This window comes from Pteronotus mesoamericanus, unplaced genomic scaffold, assembly GCF_021234165.1.
Source record: "Pteronotus mesoamericanus isolate MK-2021 breed Mesoamerican mustached bat unplaced genomic scaffold, CSHL_Meso_final scaffold_137, whole genome shotgun sequence".
Lineage (NCBI taxonomy): Eukaryota > Metazoa > Chordata > Mammalia > Chiroptera > Mormoopidae > Pteronotus > Pteronotus mesoamericanus.
Window position 1 is genome coordinate 5,315,592 of NW_026555306.1, and position 12,554 is coordinate 5,328,145.

The following is a 12,554-nucleotide window of genomic DNA, read 5'->3' on the forward strand; positions in this document are numbered from 1 at the left end:
TACATCCTCCTCGGCCCATTCATCTCTCAGACAGGGTGGGGGTGGGGCTGGTCTGGACACCCGGGTACCTGAGGGCCCACACTCAAGAAGCCCTGGGTCCCCGAGGCTGCTTCCTGGAATGTTTTCCCCACACGGGACAGGCCAGGGCCCGTCCAAGACTTCTGCTGCACATACCTGGAGAGGCTGCCTGCCCTGGCTGGGAGATGGGGAATGGGAAGGTGGGGTGTGAAGAGGGGCGCGGGACCAGGAGTGGAGGTCCCCAGCTGCCTCTTCCCTCGGACCAGGAGTCCTGGGTCTCAGTTGCCTCGGCGCTTGGGGTCCAGACCCCCTGCCCCCTCCCTCGGAGGCGGCGAGAGACCAGGCCCCCAAATCCCTCCTCCCTCAGACTCAGGAGTTGTGGAGTTCAAGGCCCCTCCTCCCCCGACACTCAGAAGTACGGACTTCCAGAAGATTCAGGCTGAGAGTCCGAACCCCTGAAACCCCCCTGGGAGAACCCGCCGCTTCTCGGGGACGCTTCTCTCCTGCCTCAGTTTCCTCCGCCAAGCCCCGCCCCCGCCAGCCCCGCCCACGTCCCTCCCTACCCGGGGGCAGGGCGACCCGGACGCCGGAATCCCGCAGGAGGAGGCGCCGAGGCTCTTACCTGGGGCGCCCTCCTCAGCTCCCTCGGCTGCCCCTGGCGCGGCGGCGCCTCCTCCTCCTCCTGCTCGTCGGCTGCAGGGACGCGCGCTCGCTCGCCGGCTCCTCGCTGCACACGCTCCGGAGGGCCCAGGTCGGGGGCGGGGGCGGGGCGGCGCCCGACGGCGGAGGAGGGGCCGGGGGATCCCGCCTTCCACACGCGGGCCAGGACCTCGGAAGCCCGGCCTGGCTTGCTCAGCCCTCCGCCCGCCTCGGTCCCAGGAGTCCGGGCCACCGGACCCTCCTCTCTCAGTCCCGGGAGTGGGGACCCGCGGCCTTCTCCCCGCTCAGACCCAGGAGTCCGGGTCCCCAGCCCCCTCCCTCCTCAGACCCAGAAGTCCGGGCCCCCAGCCCTCTCCTCCCTTAGACTCGGGAGTGGGGACCCCAGCCCCCTCCTCCCTCAGACCCGGGAGTGGGGACCCCAGCCCCCTCCCCCCTTCCTCAGACCGGGGAGTCTGGGTCTGAGATTCCTTTGCATTCTCTTGCCAGTGAAGTGTCAATCCCCAGGCAGATTCCCACCCTCTGCTCTCATCCTCACTTTCCCAGGAGCTCCAGGCCAGACATTAACCAGCTGGGCTTGGGCAGCGATAAGGCCCCAGGCCGGGGAGACAGGGATGTAGGGGGCTCTCCCACATAGTCTCTCCTGGAATTTCCTGCGTGGGAACTGGGGAGAGGGTCTTGCCCTGAGCTCAGATAAGAGAAAGTCAAGGTATTATAGGACTCGGAGAGAGATAGGGTTTGAGGACCGAATGACCTTAGAGAAAGAAAGTGAATAGAGACAGACGAAGGGGGACGGGTAAAAGGCACATTAGTGGAGAGGACAAGGGGACAGAGTCCAAAAGAAAGAGAGGGACAGAAAGCCAGAGAGAGAGAAGACATAGACCCAAAGAGAGGAAACAGACGGCTGGAGAGAAGGCGCCAGAACGCGGAAGGGGGACAGGGACCCAGGCAGAGAGAGAGAGAGAGACAGACCCTTTGACAGGGAGAAGGAAGCTGGAGTCTGGGACAGTCCTGCCTCAGGGCCCTTCACCCCTCCCCAGAGTTATTTTCAGGAGGAAAGTTGACACTTGCCTTCTGGGGGGAGGGCATCCCGTACCCCTCCCTCCTAAATATAGCATGGCAAGGTGGCAGGAAGGGTGTCCCCAGATTAGGGTGTTCCCCTCTCCTCTTCCCCATCACAGCCAAGGCAACACAGAACACAGCCACAGCTGTTGATCGGGCTGGGGGAGGGGCCCTTCCCAGGCTTTGAGTGTCCAGTGGAGTCACCTCCCTGACCTCTCCACGCTCCTCCCCATCCCTAAGCACCCAGCATGTCCCACCCCTACCAGACAGAGTCTGTGTAACTGCCAGTCTCTGATTGGGTAGCACCAGGGAGTCAACAAAGAGGAGACCCTGGGCAGTGGTCTGTGGGCCCCTTTCACCGATTTCCTTCCCCCTCTCTGGGTCTCCTTACCTGTCCACCCCCCCCCCCCCCGGACTCTGTTCTACTCTCTCTGGGTCTCTGTACCCACCCCGCTCTCTGACCCCCTCTCTCTGGACCTCTGACCCTTCTCCTCTGGTTCTCTCCCCCTCCTGCGGGTCTTCGTCTTCCCCCTGGGCCTCTGACCCCCTCCCAGGCCGCTGCTCCCCGCCCCGCATGGTGGGTGTCTCTGCCTCTGTCCTCTCTGCCGCCTCGGCTCCTCTCCGCCTGTCCCCTCCTCTTCAGGCCTCTGTGCTGTGCTCTGCGCCTGCCTCCAAGACTCTGCCCATGCCCGTCACCATGGAGGGGGTCTGTCTCCGTTTCTGCCTCCAGATGTGCGTTTCTCCCCATTTCAGAGAGAAGTGACAACCTAAAGGTTATATTATTTCCAACCTTTATCAAACTCCTCCCGCAATCTGTACCTTCTCCTATCTCTCTGGGTAAAAAGGTAGTCGGATTAAATCAGGCGGGGGACCAAACTGAGTTTCTTAGCTACCTTCCGAGGTGCCAGTTCCCTTCTGATGGGTCACCGTGGTGCCTCTAAGTAAGATTTCATTTAACCAAGGAAAAAAAAAAGGGAGGGGGTTAGTTATAGATAAAAATAACAATAACAACAACACTCTGTAAACCACTGGGGTTTTAATAAATTAATATGAGTAAAGTATTTGAATGGCGCCTGGCACATAGGAAGCCCTATATGTGTTAGCAATTTAGCAACCACCCCCTCCTCCTCCTCAAAATGCCCTCTGCACTGAAAGACCTCCAACGATGTTTGGCTTCATGACCTTGGGTAACACCCTTGCCTCTGAGCCTCAGTTTCCTTGTCTGTGGGGCTGTTTGGACTTGGGAGGTCTTGTGAGGACCAGCAGGCTGACGAGACACGAGGGGTCAGGCAGCCTGCCACAAGCCCTGGCCCCTGGGGACAGTCACAGTGACGGGCTGCCTGACCTTGGAAAGCCACTCTCATGCTCTTAAGACTCAGGTTTCTCCCCGGGTTTGTCTGACAGCGCTCCCGGGCCACGCGGAGACGGGGCAGAACGCCCCCATTTGGGACCCTGTGGCCTAGAGACTCTGCATCTCTCTCTGGCTCAGCGGCACTGACGTCTGCTGCCCTTTTCTTTGCTTCTCCTTCTCTGGGGCGCTCTGGTCTGCCTCCAGTGCTGGGTGTCTGTCTGTCTCTCTTTGGGTGCCTGACACCCTCCTCCGCATCTCCATCCCCCACTGTTGATCTCTGTCTCCCTCTCGATTTGGGTTTCTGTCCTCTTCCCTCTGGATCTTTGTCTCCTCCTTTCTGAGTCTCTGTTCCTCTCTCTTTGGGCCTTTCTCCCCTCCACTCTGGGTTTCTATCTCTGAGTCTTTATCCTTCCCTAGGTCTCTACCCCCTCCTCTGGGTTTCTGTCCCCACACCATGTCCGGACAAAGTACAGAGAACATCTCCCTCCCTCCTCCTTCCCTTGGGGCTCTGATGTCCATGTCTGGAAGCAAAACTGCAGGTGAGGACAGATAGCAAGAGGGTTTCAATGGCAAAATGGAGCAGGTGCGCAATAAATAGAAGGAGCGTCCAGTTTGCATTGTTTCCCGGAATCCACAACACCGCCTTTGCTCCCTGATACATGACTCCTCCCCAATGCTGATATCCTTGGGTGCTGGTGCTACCACTAAACCCAAAACAAACCAACATGGCCCTCCGGAGTTCATACATACAGTCCAACTTACCCCAACACTCCTACCAGACTCAGAATGGCAAACTCAGTGTAACTCGCCTCCGCCCGACCCTGTGAGACTCACATGGTTATACAACTCAGTACGGCTCAAGTCAATGTAGCCCTGAAAAACTTGCAGCCACATAACTCGACATAATTCAACTCAATAGAACCCTGAGAGACTCATATGGTCATACATTCCAACCCAGCTTACGCTAATGTGACCTAGAAAGCTCACATTCTATCACCTGACTCTTCGTATTTCTACGTGACTCACAAGTTCACAGGACCTAAAATAACACGGCCCTAGAAGAATCACAAAGCCACACAATTTCCAACATGTCTCAACTCCACAACACCATGCACAAGCGCGCAATCAGTCCTGACAATGCCATGGTTGGTCACGTAATGCCCCACATGGCCCTGGGGGACTCATAAAACCTACAGAATCCTGCACAATGTGGTTGGACAAGACTCACCTAGACTCACAGCCCAACCCGACCCGACCCAACCCAATGAAGAACAAAGAAACTCACAAAACTGTGTGACCAAATCTATTTCAATGCTACCCCAAAGGCTCCACAGCCTTGCAAAAACCAATGCAATATAAACCAATGCAGCCTCTCCCTCAGCTCAGCGTAACCCATTGCCATTCATTGCCACCTAAGGAGGCACCTGCAGGAGTACCGAACCGCAGCTCAAGATCCAAGAAGACTCAGAGTTCCTCAACTCGTCACCACTTAACCTAGTTCTTACCAAACCCAACCCCCTCCCCCTGAACTTCCCCTCCACCCTTCCCTTCTTGCCCCCCTCCCTCCTCCCACCCTCCAAGGAATTGTGAGGTCCTGCAGGCCTCAACTCTCCCTCACACCTCAGTGACCATGTGTTTTCCAGGGGGGGCCCAGAGTGGAGGTGACAGCTCTGGCACCTCTCCATCCACCAACCCCCCATTGACCTTGCCCTCCAGTGGGCCACAGGGCTGCGTGTCCACATGGCTGTACATCCCGGCCTCTTCGCCCTCTGTCTCTCGGTGGTAAAAGTAGCTGAAGTTGGAGACAATGACTGGCACAGGCAGGGAAATGGTCAGCACGCCAGCGATGGCGCACAGAGAGCCCACTATCTTGCCGCCCACAGTGACAGGCGCCATATCTCCATAGCCGACTGTAGTCATGGTGACCACCGCCCACCAGAAGGACTCAGGGATGCTGGTGAAATAGGAGTCTTCCCGGTCGACCTCAGCAAAGTAGACTGCGCTGGAGAAGAGGACCACGCCGATGAAGAGGAAGAAGATGAGGAGGCCCAGCTCTCGCATGGAGGCCCGGAGTGTCTGGCCTAAGATCTGCAGGCCCTTGGAGTGCCGGGACAGCTTGAAGATGCGGAAGACGCGCACCAGTCGGATGACTCGCAAGATGGCCAAGGACATGGCGGGCTGACCCACCCCCCGCTGCCGGGCCAGCTCGGTGCCCAGAGCCACAAAGTAGGGCAAAATGGCCACAAAATCAATGAGGTTCATCACGTTCTTGAAGAAGACTGTCTTGCTTGGGCAAACCAACAAACGCACTAGTAGCTCAAAGGAGAACCAACAGATGCACAACGTCTCCACCACAAAAAACGGGTCATCGAAGGGCATCCGAGCTGGGGGTCCAGGTACAGGGCTGGAGCCATTCAGCCGAGTGGGGAACTGCAAGAAGGAAGGGGTTCAGGGAGGACCACGCCAGGGCTGGGACACCCTGGAATGGCCATATTTGTTGATTACATATCCAGCTACTTATCTACAGATTGGTCAACAGCTGCTGCCCTGAGGCCGCCAGTGACTCAGCTGTCATAGACTCTTTCCCAGGACCGAGGACCGCAGGGTGGCTGATTCTGCTGTTCCTCATCCTTCACTGGTGGGGCCTGCTGAAATGATGCTTGCGCAGGGCTCAGCCTCATCCCTCCCAAAGCCTTCCCCCAGCATTGCTTTCCTAGGCAGGGAGGATCCCTGACCTGGCCCCGCTCCCTTGTGCCCTGCCTTCCCAAACCAAACCCAGCCCGGACTAGCATGGTTGAAGACCTTTCTGCCTACCAAAGTCCAGGGTCCCTCTTCTCACGGTTCCCAGCCCAGCTTTCTTTGCGATGGATTCCTCCTCTCCTAGCCCTCAGCGCCCACCACTCTACCTCCAGCTCCCTCAGCTGCTTTCTTCAGGCCCGACTCTGACCACCTCCAGGCAGTCCTTCCCATGGGTTACCACCAGCCGCCAGACCCCACGTTTTTCAGGCTCTCCTCCCATCCCCAGCCTTGATCGCTTAATGTACCTGTACCCCTCTCCTGTCCTCCTCAAGCCAGGTTTCTCACCTACCTCAACCTTGCCTTCTGAGAGGGCAGGTCCTTCCATTCGGATCCCCAGGCCCCGCCCTCTTAAAAATTATACCTTCAGCGCCCCCATACTTTAATGGTGGAGTCCCCTAACAGGCTCTGTCCCTGGGTTGGTTGCTCATTTCTCAAAGCCCCTCGCCTCACCTTTGAATGGTCGGGTCCTCCCACCAGACCCCCAATGCCCCGCCCACCCAAGCTAGATCCTACCTTCCTGATAGGTCCCGCCTCCCTCTGGCTCACACCTGATTTTGATTGGCCAGGCCCCCAGTTACTCCGCCCATCTCCTCTCAAGCCCCGCCTCCCTCCACTGAGGCCTCGCCTCCTCACCGGTCCAGCGGCAGCCACCGCTGCAAGCCCCGGCTTGTCGCGGTCGTCGCGGAAATCGGGCAGCGTCTCGAGACAGAAGACGACAATGGAGATGAGGATGACGAGCACAGAGACGACGGCGAGCACTCGCGCGGCCTGAGAGCTCTCGGGGAACTCGAAGAGCAGCCAGAGCTGGCGTGCGAAGGCGCGGCTGGGCAGGGGTCGCTCCGGTGGCACAGGGCAGCCCTCGTCCTCGCGCAGGCGCGCTAGCGCCGCCGCGCCCAGCCCGTAGAAGGCCACCTCCTCCAGGAAGACGTCGAGCGGCACGTGTGCGGGCCGCCGAAGGCGCCCGCCGGACTGGTAGTAGTAGAGCACGGCGTCGAAGCTGGGCCGATGCCGGTCAAAGAAATATTCGCGGCGCGCCCCGTCATAGAAGCGGCTGCGGCGCGCCGGGTCCCCGAGCAGCGTGTCTGGGAAGCGGCTCAGGGTGCGCGCCCGAGTCTCGAACCTCAACCCGGCCACGTTGAGGACCAGCCGCTCGCAGCAGCCGCACGGCGGCTCCATGGCGCGCGCAGCCCCGGCGACCCGCGGACGGACGTGTGGCCCCGACGCCCGACCCGTCCCGGCCCCACCTCGGCCGCCGCCGCCGCCGCCCCAGCCTGGTGTCCGATGTCCACGCGTAAAAATAGCCCGGCCCTCCGGCCAGGGCGCGGGGGAGGGGGCGCCGTGACCCCGGCGGGGCAGAGGGTAACCGTGCGCCCTCTGCCGGGGCGCCCGCCCTTTCCCCCAGCCACCGGCGAGCTACGCTTTCCCCACGCCTATTCCGCCTTCTGATCCCCTTTCCCTCCGTCTGTCCTGAGCCCAGGACCTCTGTCCTGAGTCTCTCGGGGTTTCCATGTTTGTCCCTCGCCTCTCACTCTCTCTCTCTCTCTCTCTCTCTCTCTCTCTCTCTCTCTTAAAATGAGCATCTCAGCCCCTCTGCTGGAGTCACAAATTTCCACCTATTTCTTTCTCTCATTCTCTTATGTGTCTCTGCTTGTCTTTGCCTCTGATCTGGGTCTCTGTCAGGGATGTATCTCTAGGTGTCATTATGGGGCGATTATCTCTGAGTGTTGCCGTTCTAGGTGACTGTCTTGGTGTCTCCGAACTCTGTTTTGAATCTTGTTTCTTGGGGGGGAGGGGGTCTGTCTCTGTTTATCTGTTGTCTCCCTTGGTGTCTATCTCTTCCCTCTGTCTGGGTCTCTCTGCTTCTTACTTTTCTGGGTCTCGCATTATCTCTTAGTCTTCTGTATGTATCTCTGTCCCTGGGTTTCTCTGGGGGCACCGCTTTGGGTCTTTTTCTTTCCCTGAATTATTGCAAGTCCCTGTCTCGGCCTTTGGAGGACTCAGGATCTCTGGACTCATCTCTCTGACCATCACGTCTAGGGTCAGCTCTATCGCCGTCTTCCTGGTGGTTGCCTGGTCCTGGGACCCTCCAGCAGCTGCAAACCATGAGCATGTGCATCCCTCACACGGTGCCTTCGCTAGGGCCTCTCCCGGGGTCTGCATCTGGGTTCTTTGCCAGATATGCTGAGACCCACCCAGGGAGACCTGAGCTGTAGCCCTGAATGATGCCGAAGGCAGCAGGGCCTAACAGGAACAGGTGGGGGTGGGCTGGGAGACGTCGCAGGGTCACTCAGAGGGACCAAAGGACAGACAGAAGATGGCCTTCCAGCCGCTGGTGTCCTGTGACATCGCGTAAAAATAGCTCCATCGGTTGCGCTTGGCGGGACCCGAGGTGGGGTGTGGGGGGAATTGGTCACCTGGATTCCTGGGAATGCGGTCCCGGGCGCCCTCTGCTGGGCAAGTGGAGAGAGACAGTAAAGGTTATTGCTCTCTGCGAATTCCCGCACCCGCTCTTTTCTCGTGGTCACTGTTCACAATTTCTTTCCAGGATGCTATGTGACTGTCCATTAGGATTTCTGTGCCCTGCTCTCTGAGCCTCTCTCCTCCCTCTCTCTGTATCTGTCGCTCTCTTTCATGGGCTTTGCCCCTCCTTGTCTCTGGATCTCTGTCCCCCCTTCTCTCTGGTCTCCATCTCCTTTCTTCCGTCTCCTCTTTTCTCTCACTCTCCAAGGCCACTGAGCTCTGTGTGAACTGAGCCCTGCCTCCTCCCTGCAGCCCTGCCTCTTACAAAGACCCAGCTACCACTGAGCCTTGAGGTGAGTGCTCCTCCTTGCGACTTCCAGATAGTACTCCCTCCCTGAGCTCCTTTGAAGCCCAAGCAGCCCATGGACACCTCTTCCCATCCTTCCCTAATGAACTCCCCTTTCCCTTCTGGCCTCTCTCGCTCTGCCACGGAAGATTTCCGATCCTGGCTCCCTATCCGTCCCTCTAAAGCCACTGTCAGAATTCTTGTCATCCTCTAGAGCCATGGATGAGTCTGCTAATACCTGGCCTGTGCTGGATTATCTTTTCCCAAAAGGATCATCGTCCTTGTCTTACAATCCTGATCCTTGCCATGCTGTATCTAGAGGAGTCTATGCCCCTGGCGTTTGGGAACTCCCCCAAGCAACAGACTGTCTCGGAAAGAAAGTCATGTGATTTCCGAGGCTGGGACATAAAAGGCAACTTTCCATGCCACTGGTTTCCTTGGGACAGTTCTGCAGGTCAGATGGCGAGGGCTCTGGCTGAAGTGAGCAAGTCACTTTGGAAGCACACTTGCCCCAGACAGGCTACCCCGACTGATACTCCTGGGGCAGAGATAAGCGCCACCCCCAAACCCAACCCAACCTCTGCCCACATTGAAAGCTTGTGAGATTATAGAGTTCTTTTTTGGGGAAAGTAAGATTGCCACAGAGGTGAAGTTCCTTTTTCATGACATCATACTGGGGATGTGAGGATGATATGTCTTTTTTTTTTTTTTTAAGATTTTACTTATTTATTTTTAGAAAGAGGGGAAGGGAGGGAGAAAGAGAGGGAGAGAAACATCAATTGTTTGTCAACTGGGGACCTGGCCTGCAACTCGGCATGTGCCCTGACCAGAAATTGAACCAGCGACCTTTCGGTTTGTGGGATGATGCCCAGCCCACGGAGCACACTAGCCAGGGCTGACTTGTCTTCTCAAAGGTGAGTTCACTTTTGATCACTTGCTTTGAGTAGTGTCTGTGGGTTTCTCTCCACCGAAAAGTTATCATTTTTCTCCGTGTAATTAATGAGTATTTGGGGGAACCATCTTTTTCAGTCAATTGTATCCAGTTTTAATTTACATACAGTAAAATTTGCCCTTTATAGTATACACTTCTGTGAGTCTTGGCATCTATAGTCATGTAACTGCACTACAATTAAAATAGACAATGGTTCTGTCACGCTGCAAAGTTCTCCCCTTCCTTTTGTAGTTAATGCCCCCTCCTTGCAGCTCTTGGAAACTAGGGAAACTAGGCGCTTACTTATCTCTCCTTCGGTCCCTGTAGTATTCTTTCCAGAATGTCACATAAGTGAAACGAGTATGTGGCCTTTGAATCTGGCTTCCTTCCCTTGGCATAAGGCATTGAAGATTCACTCCTATTGTGCATATCAGTTCTTAACTCTCAGTAGTATTCCAAGGCATGAGTGTATGCCCGTTGGTTTATCCATTCACTGTACAAAAGATTTAACATTACATTTCATTTGTGGTGATTTTGAATAAAGCTGATGTAAAAATCCTTGTCCATGTATTTATGTGAACATGAGTTTCCAAGTCTCTAAGTCACTAGCAGTGGGCTTTCTGGGTTGTATGATAGGTGCGTGCTTAACATTTTTGCCATCAGCAATGGTGTCATGAAACTTTCTATCTTCATATCTTTTCTATCTTATTAAAAAACAAAAACAAAACCCTTCCTCAACTCTGCTTCCCTATCCTGCCACTATTACCTCTCTCTCTGCTCCCTTTGTAGCAAAACTTCTCTAAAGACTTTTCCCTACCTGAGGTCTCTACTTCATCTCCCATCAACTAGTCAAGTCCCCACCTGTGGTTGCCAAACCTCAGTCCCTTTTGCATTCCTCAGCAGCATTGGACACAGTGAACACTGCTTCCTTTTTAAAATATTTTTTATTTTTAAAAACATTTATTTGATTTATCGATTTCTTGTAAGTTCCCTTACTGGGGATCAAACCCACAACCTTGATATGACAGGACAATGCTCTAACCAACTGAGCTACCCAGCCAGGGCTCTGTTGTATACTTCCCTTTTCCCTTTCCCTTCTTCCTCTTCCTCTTCTCCTCCTCCTTCCCTTTCCCCTTCTCCTCCTCCTCCCTTCTTCCTTCTCCTCTTCTTTGTCTCTTTCCTCTTTTTCCTCCTCCTCCTCCCCTCCTTGTCCTCCTTCTCCCTCTTTTCCTCCTTCTTCTCATTCTTCTTCTGCCCCTCCTTCTTTTAACAATCCTCCCCAAGGACATATTCATTGATTTTAGAGAGAGATAAAGGAAGAGAAAAAGTGAGAAAGAAACATTAATATGAGGGAAAAACATCCATTAGTTTCCTCCCGACCAGGGATCGAACTCGCAACATTTTCGTGTGCGGGACCATGCTCCAACCTACTGACACCAGCCAGGGCTGCCTCCTTTTTGAAGCGCTTTCCTTTTTGGCTTCCCAGACACCCCATTCCCCCAGTTTTCCTTCCTACTCAAACCTTTGTTGCTAGTTGTTCCTGCTTCATCTGAGCTCTACATGGTGGGGGACCTTGGGACTCAGCTCTCAGACGTCTTCCCTTCTCCATGTCTTCTCACCTCCTAGGTGAGTTCATCAGTCTCATGGCTTCAGATACCATGTGCACCCCAGTGACTCCCAAGTCTAGGTTTCCAGCCCCAAACTCCTCTGTGATTGCCATATAGCCCAAGCTTCAACTCCACAGCCCCACGTGGGCATCCGGCAGGCCCCCTGGCACGCCCAAGCATGCAACTCCTCAATAACCCCAGTCCCCGCCACGTCTCCCCTTTCTGCATCGACAGCACCATCAGTGACCCAGCAGCCCGATGTACAAATCTAGGTGTGAGCTTTATTGGTATTATGGGGAAGATGAGCTTCATTTTAAAATTTTCTTTAAACTTATTTTGAAATCATTCCAGACTTACAGAAGAGTTGCAAAGATCATACAGAGCTCCCACATATCCTTCAACCGCCTTCCGCCAATGTCAACTTTTTACGTAACCATAGTAGTTATTTGTCAAGAAATGAACATCAATATACTATTAACCAGTAATACTATAGATCTTATTTGAATTGCACCAGTTCCCCATGAATGTTCTTTTTTTCTGATTCAGAGTCTGATCCGGGATCCCTCTTCTAGGAATTATTTTTCACTCCGCTTTTTTATATTCACTCCAATCACACTCCTCTGGCCCCCGAGTGAGCGAGCTCGGCCTTCACCATGCATCCTGAGTCGCGCCAGGCCCTTCCACCCCTCTGGGCCAAGCCACCATCTCTTCTCCGGGAATTGTAGGCTCCTGACCATCTCCCTGTTGCCCCTTCGGCCCCTTCCCTGCTTTTTTTCTGTCCGTAGCTATTGAAGTGATCTTTGAAACATGTAAAGTAGGCATGTGTTTCTCCTGGTCAAAACACTTTCATTACTTTCTATTTCATTTCCAAGAAAATCTTCCCTCTCCCCCACGTAACACCTGATTCAGGCAACGGTCAGCAATGGCGGCTACAATAAGGGTGGGGAACAGATGTGCATGGTGGCGAGGTCTCACTGCTGAAATTAGCAAGGGGAAAATGCACCTTTTCAAGGAGAGATCTGACAGTTAGGTCCTTGACCAGGTGACCAAATTCAGTGTCCTCATGGTGGGACCATATGACATGACACGTCTCCAGATGTGATGCAATATGAGTTCCATGGTATTGCCAAGAAAATGTTCTTTCCCAAAATTTTTCAGCCTATTCAAACCTTCAGACCTAACGTCCCTTCTGCAGGCAAAACAGGGGTCACGGAACAAACTGAACAACAGGAGGAAACAATCAGACAAATCTAGTATGTGGGACATTCTACTGGAAGCTGGTCTGAACTCTGGGAAAAACCAACACCATTATGGAGGGAAAAA

The 12,554-nt window shown here is 54.8% G+C and overlaps 1 protein-coding gene across 1 annotated transcript; it reads right to left on the reverse strand.

Moving 5' to 3' along the window:
* Nucleotides 1-4,702: 4,702 nt before the first annotated feature.
* KCNA7 (potassium voltage-gated channel subfamily A member 7) lies at nucleotides 4,703-8,233 on the reverse strand. The gene is made up of 4 exons (XM_054588409.1): nucleotides 8,197-8,233; nucleotides 7,913-7,980; nucleotides 6,521-7,195; nucleotides 4,703-5,518 (listed from the first exon to the last, which is right to left on the reverse strand). Exons 1-4 carry the CDS (start codon nucleotides 8,231-8,233, stop codon nucleotides 4,703-4,705), a joined length of 1,596 nt encoding a protein of 531 aa, XP_054444384.1.
* Between the last annotated feature and the right edge of the window lie 4,321 nt (nucleotides 8,234-12,554).